Below are 17,114 nucleotides of genomic sequence, written 5' to 3' on the forward strand. Positions count from 1 at the left end.
CCTGGCATTCAGGTACAACCCAGTCGATGATTATAGCTTGAGTAGATTTGTTCAAATCGGGACAATGTCTAAAATTTGTCCCTATTGCAAGGCCTTGAAATTCAATGGTGTAACAATGGGAATGTGTTGCGCCTCAGGAAAAGTTAAATTTCCTCTATTGGCTGCACCACCAGAGCCATTGAAGACTTTCCTTACTGGAACTACGTCAGAATCTAAGCGTTTTTTGTCAAAAATCAGACAATACAACTCATGTTTCCAAATGACGTCGTTTGGAGCCCAAATCGAAAATCCAGATCAATTTATGTCTACTTTCAAAGTAAAAGGGCAAATTTATCATAAAGCAGGGTCCCTTCTACCATTCTCACGCGAGAATCATAAATTTTTACAATTGTACTTCATCAGTGATAGAAATTCTGAATTGAATGCACGTTGCGAAATTTCTCCCAACGTTGAAAGGACAATCGTTTCCCAATTGCAACATCTTTTCCACGAAAATAATAATTTAGTGCGTCTGTTCAAAACAGCCATCGATTTGATGCCTACTGATACGCATAAAATTGTTATTTCCGCTGACAAAACGCCTCCTGGCCAACATGTGCGTAGATACAATGCTCCGACTATCGACGAAGTGGCAATCGTTATGGTCGGTGATCAATTTTTACCTCGAGATATTATTCTTCATAAGCGAAACGCTCAGTTGTTAAGAATTGCTAAAACTCATCGATGCTACGATGCCCTACAATATCCTATCATTTTTTGGGATGGAGCCGACGGCTATTACTTTAATATTAAATTGATGAATCCAGCCACTAACAAAGACATGAATAAGAAATGCAGTGCAATGCATTATTATTCCTATAGACTAATGATTCGGCAGGATGAAGAAAATTATATTTTAAAATGCCGTGAATTGTTTCACCAATTCGTCGTGGATATGTATGCTAAAATTGAATCAGAACGTTTGCTATATATCCGCCTGAATCAGACCAAGCTCCGCTCTGAACAATACATTCATTTGCGAGATGCAGTTATAAATGACGGTAATACCACAAACGTTGGAAGATTAACAATTTTACCTTCGTCATATGCTGGCAGTCCCCGTCATGTGCATGAATATGCTCAAGATGCTATTGCGTAAGTTCGTCTCTATGGTCGTCCAGATTTATTTATTACATTTACATGTAATCAATCTTGGGACGAGATACTGCAGCTTTTACTTCAAGGACAATCGGGAAAAACAATCCCTATAGCCTACTTCATGATTCTAATGATTACCCTTGATCTTTGTTTATGTTGATTGCTAATCTCTGTAATTTTTCTTTGAGTTTCCAGGTCGTCATTTATATTCCCGGTGTCCCGGTCGTCATTTGTGTCCTGGTGTCCCGGTCTGTATATACATTCGTTTTTGAATTGGTATATGATGAAATACATTTTTTTTCTCTCTCTCTTTCTTTTTCGTTTTTTTTTTGGTTTTTACCTGTTTTACCTTTTTCAGTTTTTTCCTTTGTTCTTTTTATTTTTTTTTGTAGTTTTTACCTTTTTTATTTTTCTTTTTATTTTTAATTTTTTTAGTTTTCTTTTTCTCCTTTATTTTTCAGCTTTTTTGCTTTTTTCTTTTTTTTTCTTTTTTAGTTTTTTTTTTTTTTAGTTTTTCACCTTTTTTTATTTTTTTTTTATAGTTTTTTAGCCATTTTTGGTTTTTTATTAGTTTTTATTTATTTTTTTCTTTTTAGTTTTTTTTGTAGTTTTTACCTTTTTTATTTGTTTTGGTTTTTTCTTATTTTAGTTTTTAGTTTCTTACCTTTTTTTAGTTTTTTTAGCTTTTTTAATTTTTAGTTTTTTTCTTTTTAGTTTTTTTGTAGTTTCTACCTTTTTAAGTTTTTTTACGTCCCCTGCGTCGGCCCTTAATGCAATCCTACTACATGGTTCGAACTCTGGGTCCCGTACTACCACGCTAAGGTCAAACCCACTGCGCCAACACAGGTAGTTATATAACTGAGATATTTTTGCTTGAATACATTCGTTTTGAAAACATAACGCTTTACCAACTCAGCTATTTCGGCTTGAATATGTTCGTTTTTGAATTGGTATATGATGAAATAATTCAGACGTCATATGCGGAAAAAAAGACGTCACTCGACAGACAAACAAACAACTTATTTATATATATATAGATATACTCTGGTCATTGCCAGAAAAAGTTTACAAAAAGTATTTATTCGTACATATTAGTCCCAGTCTGCTGTATCTATGCACTTCCATCATGGGACACTTATTCTACAATGATTTGATATGCCAATCATTTCATGTGCTCAACTATACGACTGTTTATTACATACTATCTAGCTTCTGTATGAATATATTCCTGACATATTTGGTAATGTTTATAGCTATGAGTTTATGAACCCCTCAAAGTTGCCACCTGATCAACCAGCAATACAAAGTTTGTTGAATATCAGGGGCATTTATATAGCATTGGCCTCACATTTTTCTTTGGATTCCTTATGGATATGGTGCTCTTTTGACAATTTCTGCGAACAAGCCCCTTGTTGTTTTACCAAACTCATTTTCTCTCTTGGAATCCACTCCTTGATGCGAGCATAATTGGACAGAGTCAACAAACTTATTAAATTTAAGTGTGGTTTCTGAAACAAAGCAGGTTTAGTTTATCTGAAAAAATTGTATTTTTGCAAAAGAAAAATTCAACTTTTGAAGCTTATATATATATATATATGTATAAGTATATACAACTTTTGAAAGCAGACCCATTGTCTAGCAAAAAGTATGATCTGCATGCTTTGTGATGATTGGTTTAAAGGTAAATTTTTGGTCAATTACTATCATACAATATAATTGATCTTCAAGAATTGATAAAGTTATTATATTAATATCTCTCAGTAGTCAAAGTACTCCTGACAGAAGACATGTATACAAACAATTATCTGAAAAACAATAAAAAGGAAAGTAGAAATTGTCAGCAAGTCACTTTAATTGAAAAAAATCATTGCATTAATAATGGCAAAGTAATCAGGGGTATCAAAGGTTTCTTATTATATATGTTCAAGCACTTTAATTTGATAAATTTAAAACGTCTCGCAGACAGGAGTAGTCGCTTAGAATCAGGCAGTTATCATCAATTGACTCTTAATCAACAATAAAACAGAACCGATCAGTGATACAGTTGGTGCAACAACGCGGTCAAGATTATGTTGGAGCCCACTAAGGGTAGGGTGTTTCCAAATGATGAGGTGTAAGCAAATATGAACCTTGAGTACCTTTTCTTGCAAGAAACATTTAATGTTTCACAAAAACACTTACTTTTAGAATTGCTTTTCTGAGGTTTTTCAAGTTATCATTGTCTTCTAAATCTGATCTTTCCGTTATATTCTTCGACTGTTGTGAAGTGTAAATTTTCCTTTCAACCCTACAATCCAAAATTTATATTAACATACTTAATATGAATAAAATATATAATAATACGTGGTAAGGATCCAACTAGTTACGCTTTGCATAGGCTTATTACAGTTGCTTGTACTTTAAGCAAAGTATTTGAATGCATTGTGCTCCCTGATATCCTGTCTAAAGTAGATTATATATCTAATCAGTTTAGCTTCAAGCCGAATACAGGATTACATACTGATCGTGCTCTAGCTTCGCTATTGCTTGAAGCACATAAAATGGTTTTAAGGTTCATTTTTGTGCGCTCGATGCATGAAAGGCATTTGTTTCAATATGCCATAGCCAACATGGTATTCTTTAATTCAACTTGGTGTTAATGTGTCTATTATGTCAACTCTTCGTTTTGGGTATGCTAATTCATTTTTTGGTAAGCTAAAAATTTTAGTTTTCTGTATTCTTGGGGCATATTTTTCCTGATGATTTAAGTACACAATAAATGCACGGCATTAATCCCCACAAAGTCTATTGTTCTTTTTATTCACAGAAACACCAACGTAAAGAGAAAAGAACAGGCGTATTCCCTCCTGGATAACTCCCATCGTGGAAAATTCCCCTTTTCTACAAAATAAAGCAGCTAATACGGAGGTATTACAAATAAAAATAATGAAGAAAAGAAGAAATTTGAAAATCTTATGCTCTACACCAGGCCTTGCGACACCTGGGATTAAACCTTCAAACCTTAGGCCCACAAATTATGGCTGTATCCGCTACGCCATCACAAGATATTGATAATGATGACTCTTGTATAACTTGATTAATTTACTTGAAGCAGTAAACAATTAATGGTTGTTATACATAATTTAACTACGATGAACTTGAATACACAACATGATGCTTTTTTTGTCCAGTTTCGTAATTTAATAATTGTTCCTTCAGGAACAATTATTATATTCTAGCTGTTGGGGTGGCGGTTCGCGCCACTTCAACAATCAGTATTAAGATCTATACCACAATTTTCTAATGATTAACCTTGAGCTTTGTTGATGGTGATTACAAATGCTAATCGGATTGGGAATTGCAATCTTTCAAATTGAAAAGGCAGATCCGTTGGAATCATAGGAATCCGAGGAATAAGAACAACCTCACCCTCAAAAAGCCCTGTCAAGATTGTGGCCTCTATTACGTTTTCCATTTTTTTTTTTTTTACATCGAGTCGCGTGCCATTGCAAGGCTTTGGTGGGCTGATATTTCTTAACAGTATTATTGGTACGCCTATTTTTAGTTGTGGCACGTGTGGTGGAAACCCTGAATGATCCACGGAATTTAAAAATTCAGATGGATAATTAATCGGCTCATTTGGTTCCAAAACTGTGTCGACTGACTTGTAGAGGACTTCCTGGTCTCGAATCTTGGTTAAAACAATATTGTTGATTTCGTGGATGTCTATATTTTTGGGTGCAAGAATCGCTCTTTCACTTAGCCATTTATTATTTTTATATTTTTTTAGAATATTCGGAAATACTTTTTCAATCAATTCATTTTTGTACGTCACTAAATTACAGAATTCCGCAGGTAGTTGTATACGTCCTGAAATTAAGTCTACTGGGAGATTTCCGTTTCCAATTGCCAGCAATTAATCTGAAAATGTTTGACCAGAGTCGTCATTTTGCAATCGAACACGCATAATTGCAGTTAATTTTAATGTTTTTACGTGTGCCCATAAATTAGAATTTTTCTGGCAAGCATTCATTTCGTCTGCAGGGGTTGATCTAGGTATTATAGGTAATGTTTGCCTGAAATCTCCCGCAAGCAATATTAATATGTTGCCAAAGGATTTCGAATTCCCTCGCAAATCTTTCAAACATTGATCCAGAGCCTCGAGCGATTTTTTGTGTGCCATTGTCCACTCGTCCCAAATAATAAGTTTACATTGCTGCAATACTTTACCCATCCCAGATGATTTGGGAATATTGCACAGGGGAGTTTCTGTAGAATGCAAATTCAGAGGCAATTTCAAAGCGCAATGAGCAGTTCTTCCACCAGGCAGCAACGTTGCGGCTATTTCAGACGACGCAATTGCCAACGCTATATCATTTTTTGATCGAATTGATGCCAGAATCATAATTTTCACAAACATTTTACCAGTACCTCCTGGCACATCCAAAAAGAAAATATCTCCAACGTTGTTATCGACACAATGCATTATCGTATCATAAATGTCTTTTTGTTCCAACGTTAACTTGGAAATGTTATTTTGTACATACGACAATAGATCACTCGTACTGTAACTTTGTTCACGATCCAATTCTACACATGTCGAAACAGCAGCGGTACGATTAGGTGAAGGCATTCTCAAATCCTGAAGAGGTTTGTTTGCCATACATACGCTCAAATCTTCTATAATAACTAAAGTGGAGTTATAAATTTCTGATGTAAAATCAATAATCATATCTGACGTCTCTAGCCGTTTTCGATGGAGTATATCTTCGGACATTTTTTATTTATATTTTTCCCATAACTCTGTAGGAGCTGATGGAGAGCAAGTTGTTAGTATGATATCAAACAATGCACGAATTTGACTTGAAGTTGACGTTTCACACGCGTCATTGATGCAGCTATCCCAGTGTTGGTCATTCTCCAATAAATTCAGAGCTTGGCATGCAATACGGTAAGTGTCATGTATAGTACCGTTTACAGTTCTCAAATACTCAAAGGACGTCGGACCGGGTATATTTGCCAAAAGCAGGCGTAGAAAGAAGCATTCATGTTGATTGGGGTGAACGGTGTAGAGTCTTCCTATCGTGGTATCTTTGAAGATGGTAGGTTGGCCGTCGACTGACTTACCCTGTTTTCGACGTTCAAATACTTTATTTTTCGTTTATTTTTCGATATCTTTGATTTCGGACTGCAAGCCAAAAACTGCCTTGTCACTGCCTTTGTTGACGTATTTACATATGTATTTGATTGCCTTTACGGAGTTACAGTATTCAATGTTTATGTGTGCATTAAATGTTTTTGATAATAATGGGGAATATGGAATAACCCACAGGTTATCTACTTCGATGATTGTACCGTTACGCTTCTTTATTATTACTGTTTTACCGCCATCTTCAGTAGATCTTCTTCTATATTGTGGGTAACCATCATTGCCAGTAATTGTGATGGATACTAAAAGTTGAGGATATCGCTTTGTGCACCTTCCTTTGGCCATGCATGGTGAATTTTCGTTCAATGCACTGCAAAGTCCATGTATCATATTTTTTACAACAATATCATATTAACCCTTATAGACATTTTCATCAGGTATTTCAGTGGAAATCCCATTATCAATGTCGTTAGAAGTAATTTTATAATGTAGCCTGATTAGTATATGTGCGTGTGGCAAACCTCGTTTTTGCCATTCCACTGAGTACATCCAGCATCCCACTGACCCAAACACTTCAAGTTTTACTATGTAGTTTATCAGTGATTTCAACTTTTGCCGGAAGACACGGGCCGTAATGTCATGTCTATGAACCGCCGATTGTCCTTGAAGTAAAAGCTGCTGTATCTCGTCCCAAGATTGATTACATGTAAATGTAATAAATAAATCTGGACGACCATAAAGACGAAAATACGCAATAGCATCCTGAGCATATTCATGCATATAACGGGGACTGCCAGCATATGACGAAGGTAAAATCGTTAATCTTCCAATGTTTGTGATATTACCGCCATTTACAACTGCATCTCGCAAATGAATGTATTGTTCAGAGCGGAGACTGGTCTGATTCAGGCGGATATATAGCAAATGTTCTGATTCAATTTTTGCATACATATCAACGACATACTGGTGAAACAATTGACGGCATTTTAAAATATAATTGTCTTCATCCAGCCGAATCATTAGTCTATAGGAATAATAATGCATTGCACTACATTTCTTATTAATTTCTTTGTTAGTGGCTGGATTTATCAATTTAATATTAAAGTGACTTTGAAAGTAGGCATAAATTTATCTGGATTTTCGATTTGGGCGCCAAACGACGTCATTTGGAAACATGAGTTATATTTTCTGATCTGTGATAAAAAAACGCTTAGATTATGACGTAGTTCCAGCAAGCGAAGTTTTCAATGGGTCTGGTGGTGCAGCCAATAGAGGAAGTTTAACTTTTCCTGAGGCGCAACACATTCCCATTGTTTCACCATTGAATTTCAAGGCCTTGCAATAGGTCCCGATTTTAACACATCTACTATAATCATCGACTGGGCTGTACCTGAATGCCAGGCGATAATAGTCCCGGTCGTCAGTTGTGTCCCGTTATCCCAGTTTGTAATTTCTCTTTGAGTGTCCCGGTCGTCATTTATATTCCCAGTGTCCCGGTCGTCATTTGTGTCCCGGTCTGTAATTTCTATTCGAACAATCCCTCTGTCCCGGTCGTCATTTATATATCCCGCCTGTGCCCCCGGCATCCCCGTTGCAGTTATGTCCTTATGTTCCGGTCGTCATTTATATTCCCTGTGTCTCGGTCTTGATTTGTGTCCGGGTGTCCCAGTTTGTAATTTCTCTTTGAGGTTCCCGGTCGTCATTCATATTCCCTGTGTCCCGGTCGTCATTTGTGTTCCGCTGTCCCGGTATGTAATTTCATCAGTTGACAAACATGACGTCAGTCGACAAACAACTTCATGACGCCATATTAGTTACGCGCCATTGTAGTTGTGTCCCTGTGTACCACCAATGAATATAGTTAGATTTATATATGTGTTTTGAACTACTCAAAACTTGCAAATATACAACATTCTTGGCTTTCCCATTGTCTGTGCATATACAAAGCATTATGTACTTATAATGACGTCATATGCAAACCCTCTTTTTACAAACAAACAAACATACATACACACAACTCGTTTTTATATAGATAGATAGATAGATAGATACAATACACATTAACTGCGTAAAACTTGCAAATATACAACATTCTTCGCTGTCCAATTGTCGCTGTATATAAATAGATTGTCAGGTTTACCGACCCTCGAACATGCAACGTACAATTGTCCATGGGAAAAACAATCAGTATTAAGATCTGTACCTCATCTTTCTAATGATTGACCTTGAGCTTTGTTGATTGTGATTGCAAATGCTAATCGAATTGGGAATTGCAATCTCTTAAATTGAAAAGGCAGATCTGTTGGAATCATGGGAATGCGAGGAATAAGAACAGCCTCATCCTCAAAAGGCCCTGTCAAGATTGTGGCCCCGGGACAGAGGGAATATAAATGACGATTGGGAAACTCAAAGAGAGATTACAGACTGGGATACCGGGACACAAATGACGACCGGGACACAGGGAATATAAATGAAGACCAGGACAAAGGGACACAACTACAACGGGGACGCCGGGGCAAAGGGGGAGATATAAATGACGACGGGGACACACGGAATGTTCGATTGGCAATCACCATCAACGAAGCTCTAGGGCAATCGTTAGAAAAATGCGGTATAGATCTGAATACGGATTGTTTTCCAATGGACAATTATTATGTTGCATGTTCAAGAGTTGGTAAACCTGACAATCTATTTATATGGACAGACAATGGGACAGCAAAGAATGTTGTATATTTGCATGTTTTACGTAGTTAAATATATATATATATATATATATATATATATATATATATATATATATATATATATATATATATATATATATATATATATATATATATATATATATCTATATATATAAAAATAAGTTGTCTGTGGATGGATGGATGGATGTGTCAGGTGACGTCACCTGAAAAAACTGGATCAGGTGACGTCAAAACTGAAAAAACTAAAAAAAGGCAAAAACTACAAAAAAAACTAAAAACTAATAAAAAAAATAAAAAAGCTAAAAAACTAAAAAAACTATAAAGGTAAAAACCAATAAAAAACTAAAAAAAAAACTGAAAAAACTAAAAAAAGGCAAAAACTACAAAAAAAACTAAAAACTAATAAAAAAAGTAAAAAAGCTAAAAAACTAAAAAAACTAAAAAAAGGTAAAAAACTAAAAAAAATAAAAAATAAAAAAAAATAAAAAAAAGGAAAAAACTGAAAAATAAGCTAAAATAAAGGTAAAAACCAATAAAAAACTAAAAAAAAAAGGAAAAAACTAATAAATGACGACACTCAAAGAGAAAAAAAAGGCAAAAACTACAAAAAAAACTAAAAACTAATAAAAAAAATAAAAAAGCTAAAAAACTAAAAAAACTAAAAAAGGCAAAAACTACAAAAAAAACTAAAAACTAATAAAAAAGCTAAAAAACTAAAAAAACTAAAAAAAAGGCAAAAACTACAAAAAAACTAAAAACTAATAAAAAAAATAAAAAAGCTAAAAAACTAAAAAAAAACTAAAAAAACTAAAAAAAGGTAAAAAACTAAAAAAACTAAAAACTAAAAAAAACTAAAAAAGGTAAAAACTAAAAGAACTAAAAAAGAAAAAAATAAATGACGACACTCAAAGAGAAAGCGACCAGGACAAAAGGAATGTTCGATTAGCAATCAACAAAGCACCGGGACACAGGGAGTATAAATGACGACCCGGGGGAAACAGGGGGATATAAATGACGACCGGGACAAAAAAACTAAAAAGAAAAAAAAACTAAAAACTAATAAAAAAACTAAAAAATCTAAAAATCTAAATAAGCTAAAAAAGAAAAAAAAAGGAAAAAAATAAAGGAGAAAAACAAAACTAAAAAACGAATGTATATACAGACCGGGACACCGGGATACAAATGACGACCGGGACCCGGGACACAGGGAATATAAATGACGACCGGGACACAGGGACACAACTCCGGTACACCGGGATACAAATGACGACCGGGACACAGGGAATATAAATGACGACCGGGACACAGGGACACAACTACAACGGGGACACCGGGGGAAACAGGGGGATATAAATGACGACCGGGACAAAAAAACTAAAAAGAAAAAAAAACTAAAAACTAATAAAAAAACTAAAAAATCTAAAAATCTAAATAAGCTAAAAAAGAAAAAAAAAGGAAAAAAATAAAGGAGAAAAACAAAACTAAAAAACGAATGTATATACAGACCGGGACACCGGGATACAAATGACGACCGGGACCCGGGACACAGGGAATATAAATGACGACCGGGACACAGGGACACAACTACAACGGGGACACCGGGGGAAACAGGGGGATGTAAATGACGACCGGGACACCGGGACAGGGAATGGTCGATTAGCAATCACCATCAACAAAGCTCAAGGGCAATCATTAGAATCATGAGGTATAGATCTGAATACAGATTGTTTTCCCATGGACCATTATATGTTGCATGTTCAAGAGTCGGTAAACCTGACAATCTATTTATATGCAAAGACAATGGGACAGCAAAGAATGTTGTATATTCGCAAGTTTTACGTAGTTAAAACCATATATATATATCTATCTATATTCACAGGTGGGACATAGGGACACAACTACAATGGCGCGTAACTATTATGGCGCGTAACGACTTACGCGCGCGGGGGGGCTTGGGGGGGGCGCGAAGCGCCCCCACCAACTAGGTGTTGGGGTGGCGCGAAGCGCCACCCCAACAGCTAGTATATATATATAATATATATATATATATATATATATATATATATATATATATATATATATATATATATATATATATATATATATATATACTAGCTGTTGGGGTGGCGCTTCGCGCCACCCCAACACCTAGTTGGTGGGGGCGCTTCGCGCCCCCCCCAAGCCCCCCCGCGCGCGTAAGTCGTTACGCGCCATAATAGTTACGCGCCATTGTAGTTGTGTCCCTATGTCCCACCTGTGAATATAGATATATATATATATATATATATATATATATATATATATATATATATATATATATATATATATATGGTTTTAACTACGTAAAACTTGCGAATATACAACATTCTTTGCTGTCCCATTGTCTTTGCATATAAATAGATTGTCAGGTTTACCGACTCTTGAACATGCAACATATAATGGTCCATGGGAAAACAATCTGTATTCAGATCTATACCTCATGATTCTAATGATTGCCCTTGAGCTTTGTTGATGGTGATTGCTAATCGACCATTCCCTGTCCCGGTGTCCCGGTCGTCATTTATATCCCCCTGTTTCCCCCGGTGTCCCCGTTGTAGTTGTGTCCCTGTGTCCCGGTCGTCATTTATATTCCCTGTGTCCCGGTCGTTATTTGTATCCCGGTGTCCCGGTCTGTATATACATTCGTTGTTTAGTTTTGTTTTTCTCCTTTATTTTTTTCCTTTTTTTTTCTTTTTTAGTTTATTTAGATTTTTAGATTTTTTAGTTTTTTTATTAGTTTTTAGTTTTTTTTTCTTTTTAGTTTTTTTGTAGTTTTTACCTTCTTTTTAGTTTTGTTAGTTTTTTTTTTTACTTATGTCCTGGTCGTCATTTATACTCCCTGTGTCCCGGTGCTTTGTTGATTGCTAATCGAACATTCCTTTTGTCCTGGTCGCTTTCTCTTTGAGTGTCGTCATTTATTTTTTTCTTTTTTAGTTCTTTTAGTTTTTACCTTTTTTAGTTTTTTTTTAGTTTTTTAGATGAAATTTTTTTTTAGTTTTTTCCTTTTTTTCTTTTTAGTTTTTTATTGGTTTTTACCTTTATTTTAGCTTATTTTTCAGTTTTTTCCCTTTTTTTTAGTTTTTTTTATTTTTTATTTTTTTTAGTTTTTTACCTTTTTTTAGTTTTTTTATTTTTTTTAGTTTTTTAGCTTTTTTACTTTTTTTATTAGTTTTTAGTTTTTTTTGTACTTTTTGCCTTTTTTTAGTTTTTTCATTTTTTTTTTTTAGTTTTTTATTGGTTTTTACCTTTATTTTAGCTTATTTTTCAGTTTTTTCCTTTTTTTTAGTTTTTTTTAGTTTTTAGTTTTTTTAGTTTTTTTAGTTTTTTACCTTTTTTTAGTTTTTTAGCTTTTTTATTAGTTTTTAGTTTTTTTTGTAGTTTTTGCCTTTTTTTAGTTTTTTTAGTTTTTTAGCTTTTTTATTAGTTTTTAGTTTTTTTTGTAGTTTTTGCCTTTTTTTAGTTTTTTTCTTTTTAGTTTTTTTGTAGTTTTTACCTTCTTTTTAGTTTTGTTAGTTTTTTTTTTTACTTATGTCCTGGTCGTCATTTATACTCCCTGTGTCCCGGTGCTTTGTTGATTGCTAATCGAACATTCCTTTTGTCCTGGTCGCTTTCTCTTTGAGTGTCGTCATTTATTTTTTTCTTTTTTAGTTCTTTTAGTTTTTACCTTTTTTAGTTTTTTTTAGTTTTTTAGATGAAAATTTTTTTTAGTTTTTTCCTTTTTTTCTTTTTAGTTTTTTATTGGTTTTTACCTTTATTTTAGCTTATTTTTCAGTTTTTTCCTTTTTTTTAGTTTTTTTTTATTTTTTATTTTTTTTAGTTTTTTACCTTTTTTTAGTTTTTTTTTAGTTTTTTTAGTTTTTTAGCTTTTTTACTGTTTTTATTAGTTTTTAGTTTTTTTTGTAGTTTTTGCATTTTTTTAGTTTTTTCAGTTTTTTTTAGTTTCATATTGGTTTTTACCTTTATAGTTTTTTTAGTTTTTTAGCTTTTTTATTTTTTTTATTAGTTTTTAGTTTTTTTTGTAGTTTTTGCCTTTTTTTAGTTTTTTCAGTTTTGACGTCACCTAATCCAGTTTTTTCAGGTGACGTCACCTGACACATCCATCCACACATCCATCCACACATCCACAGACAGACAACTTATTTTTATATATATAGATAGATAGATATATATACATACTAGCTGTTGGGGTGGCGCTTCGCGCCACCCCAACACCTAGTTGGTGGGGGCGCTTCGCGCCCCCCCCAAGCCCCCCCGCGCGCGTAAGTCGTTACGCGCCATAATAGTTACGCGCCATTGTAGTTGTGTCCCTATGTCCCACCTGTGAATATAGATATATATATATATATGGTTTTAACTACGTAAAACTTGCGAATATACAACATTCTTTGCTGTCCCATTGTCTTTGCATATAAATAGATTGTCAGGTTATCCCCCTGTTTCCCCCGGTGTCCCCGTTGTAGTTGTGTCCCTGTGTCCCGGTCGTCATTTATATTCCCTGTGTCCCGGGTCCCGGTCATCATTTGTATCCCGGTGTCCCGGTCTGTATATACATTCGTTTTTTAGTTTTGTTTTTCTCCTTTATTTTTTTCCTTTTTTTTTCTTTTTTAGCTTATTTAGATTTTTAGATTTTTTAGTTTTTTTTATTAGTTTTTAGTTTTTATTTCTTTTTAGTTTTTTTGTCCCGGTCGTCATTTATATCCCCCTGTTTCCCCCGGTGTCCCCGTTGTAGTTGTGTCCCTGTGTCCCGGTCGTTATTTATATTCCCTGTGTCCCGGTCGTCATTTGTATCCCGGTGTATTTTTAGTTTTTTTGTAGTTTTTGCCTTTTTTTTAGTTTTTTCAGTTTTTTAGCTTTTTTATTAGTTTTTAGTTTTTTTTGTAGTTTTTGCCTTTTAGATAGTTTTTTTTTTTTTACTTATGTCCTGGTCGTCATTTATACTCCCTGTGTCCCGGTGCTTTGTTGATTGCTAATCGAACATTCCTTTTGTCCTGGTCGCTTTCTCTTTGAGTGTCGTCATTTATTAGTTTTTTCCTTTTTTTTTTTAGTTTTTTATTGGTTTTTACCTTTATTTTAGCTTATTTTTCAGTTTTTTCCTTTTTTTTAGTTTTTTTTTATTTTTTATTTTTTTTAGTTTTTTACCTTTTTTTAGTTTTTTTATTTTTTTTAGTTTTTTAGCTTTTTTACTTTTTTTATTAGTTTTTAGTTTTTTTTTGTAGTTTTTGCCTTTTTTTAGTTTTTTGTTTTTTTTTTAGTTTTTTATTGGTTTTTACCTTTATAGTTTTTTTAGTTTTTTAGCTTTTTTATTTTTTTTATTAGTTTTTAGTTTTTTTTGTAGTTTTTGCCTTTTTTTAGTTTTTTCAGTTTTGACGTCACCTAATCCAGTTTTTTCAGGTGACGTCACCTGACACATCCATCCACACATCCATCCACACATCCACAGACAGACAACTTATTTTTATATATATGTGTCCCGGTGCTTTGTTGATTGCTAATCGAACATTCCTTTTGTCCTGGTCGCTTTCTCTTTGAGTGTCGTCATTTATTAGTTTTTTCCTTTTTTTTTTTAGTTTTTTATTGGTTTTTACCTTTATTTTAGCTTATTTTTCAGTTTTTTCCTTTTTTTTAGTTTTTTTTTATTTTTTATTTTTTTTAGTTTTTTACCTTTTTTTAGTTTTTTTATTTTTTTTAGTTTTTTAGCTTTTTTACTTTTTTTATTAGTTTTTAGTTTTTTTTTGTAGTTTTTGCCTTTTTTTAGTTTTTTCAGTTTTTTTTTTAGTTTTTTATTGGTTTTTACCTATATAGTTTTTTTAGTTTTTTAGCTTTTTTATTTTTTTTATTAGTTTTTAGTTTTTTTTGTAGTTTTTGCCTTTTTTTAGTTTTTTCAGTTTTGACGTCACCTAATCCAGTTTTTTCAGGTGACGTCACCTGACACATCCATCCACACATCCATCCACACATCCATCCACAGACAACTTATTTTTATATATATAGATATATATATATATATATACATATATATATATATATATATATATATATATATATATATATATATATATATATATATATATATATATATATATATATATATATATATACATAATAATTGTTCCTGAAGGAACAATTATTAAATTACGAAACTGGATAAAAAAAAAGTATCATGTTATGTATTCAAGTTCATCGTAGTTAAATTATGTACACCAACCATTAAATGTTACTGCTTCAAATAAATTAATCAAGTTATACAAGAATCATCAATATTAGTACCTTGTGATGGCGTACTGGATACAGCCATACTTTCTTTCCGAAGGTTTGGAAGTTCTATCCCACGTGTCGCAAGGCAATTGTTTGCTTATTAATTAATTGTTCCTTATGCTATTGTATAAATAGTTATTTATAATTTTTTTCTCACTAAACCAATTTTTAGGAATATATATATACACTAGCCATAGAATATATTATATACTAAAATTATTTAAATTTTATTTTAGTTTTTTCTTAGTTTTTCATCGACTGTTTTTTAGTTTTTTCCTATTGTTTTTCCCATGGACAATTATATGTTGCATGTTGTTATATGAGTCGGTAAACCCGACAATCTATTTATATGCACAGACAGTGGGACAGCGAAGAATGTTGTATATTTGCAAGTTTTACGTAGTTAAAAACATATATATATATATATATATATATATATACATATATATATATATATATATATATATATATATATATATATATATATATATATATATATATGTTTTTAACTACGTAAAACTTGCGAATATACAACATTCTTTGCTGTCTCTTTGAGGGTCCTGGGCGTCATTGATATTCCTTGTGTCCCGGTGTCCCGGTCGTCAGTCGTGTCCTGGTGTCCCAGTCTGTATATACATTCGATTTTGCATTGGTCTTTTTTTTAGGTTTTAGTTTTCTGCCTTTTTTTTAGTTTTTTTTTTTAGTTATACCTCATGATTCTAATGATTGCCCTTGAGCTTTGTTGATGGTGATTGGTAATCGAACATTCTCTGTGTCCCCATCGTCATTTATATATCCCCCTGTGCCCCCCGGCGTCCCCGTTGTAGTTGTGTCCCTGTGTCCCGGTCGTCATTTATATTCCCTGTGTCCCGGTCGTCATTTGTATTCCGGTGTCCCAGTCTGTATATACATTCGTTTTTGAAATGGTAAATGATGAAATAAATTTTTGTATTTTTCCCTTTTTTTCTTTTTAGTTTTTTTTGGTTTTTACATTTTTTTAGTTTTTTTAGTTTTTTTTCTTTTTTCTTTTTTTTTTATTTTTATTTTTTTAGTTTTGTTTTTCTCCTTTATTTTTCTTTTTGTTTCCTTTTTTTATTTTTTTTTATTTTTTAGTTTTTTTAGTTTTTTAGCTTTTTTGGTTTTTTTATTAGTTTTTAGTTTGTTTTTTTCTTTTTAGTTTTTTTGTAGTTTTTACCTTTTTTTTAGTTTTTTTTGTAGTTTTTACCTTTTTTTTAGTTTTTTTTTTTACTTATGTCCTGGTCGTCATTTATACTCCCTGTGTCCCGGTCGTCATTTGTGATGGTTTGTTGACGGTGTTTTGTTGATGGTGATTGCTAATTGAACATTCCTTGTGTCCCGGTCGCTTTCTCTTTGAGTGTCCCGGTCGTCATTTATATTCCCTATGTGCCGGTGTCCTGGTCGTCATTTGTGTCCCAATGTAATTTCGTAATTTCGTCAGTCGAAAACATGACGTCAGTCAACACAGAAACATGACGTTACCTGATCCACAGACAGACAGACAGACAACTTATTTTTATATATATAGATATATCTATATTCACAGGTGGGACACAGGGACACAACTACAATGGCGGGTAACGACTTACGCGCGAGGTGGGGCTTGGGGTGCACGAAGCGCCACAGCAACAGCTAGTATATAGATATAAAATATACTGTTTGTTTTTTTGTTACACTTTATAAAATCTATTATAAAAAACTAAAAAAAAAACGAAAAAAAAAATAAAAAAAGAAAAACTAAAAAAAGTATAAACGAAAAAAGAGATAAATTAAAAATTAAACAAAAAGGGAAAAAATTCTAAAAAAAGAAAAGAAAACAAAAAAATTAAAAA

General features: G+C 32.9%; 1 protein-coding gene and 1 long non-coding RNA gene across 3 annotated transcripts in view; both read right to left on the reverse strand.

Moving 5' to 3' along the window:
- Positions 1-1,090: 1,090 nt before the first annotated feature.
- LOC136037960 (uncharacterized) overlaps positions 1,091-17,114 on the reverse strand; it is a 79,987-nt gene continuing 63,963 nt past the window's right edge. For both annotated transcript variants that reach the window (XM_065720846.1, XM_065720845.1), the window contains exon 8: positions 1,091-3,424. In XM_065720846.1, the coding sequence (XP_065576918.1) occupies positions 3,295-3,424 (130 nt within the window). In that variant the 3' untranslated portion in view covers positions 1,091-3,294. The remainder of the gene's footprint in view (positions 3,425-17,114) is intronic.
- On the reverse strand, positions 11,402-15,013 carry LOC136037961 (uncharacterized). Its single transcript, XR_010620091.1, has 2 exons — positions 12,967-15,013; positions 11,402-12,254 (listed from the first exon to the last, which is right to left on the reverse strand). It is a non-coding gene; the product is annotated as an uncharacterized LOC136037961 (long non-coding RNA).

Source organism: Artemia franciscana, chromosome 17, assembly GCF_032884065.1.
Source record: "Artemia franciscana chromosome 17, ASM3288406v1, whole genome shotgun sequence".
In the NCBI taxonomy this organism is placed as follows: domain Eukaryota; kingdom Metazoa; phylum Arthropoda; class Branchiopoda; order Anostraca; family Artemiidae; genus Artemia; species Artemia franciscana.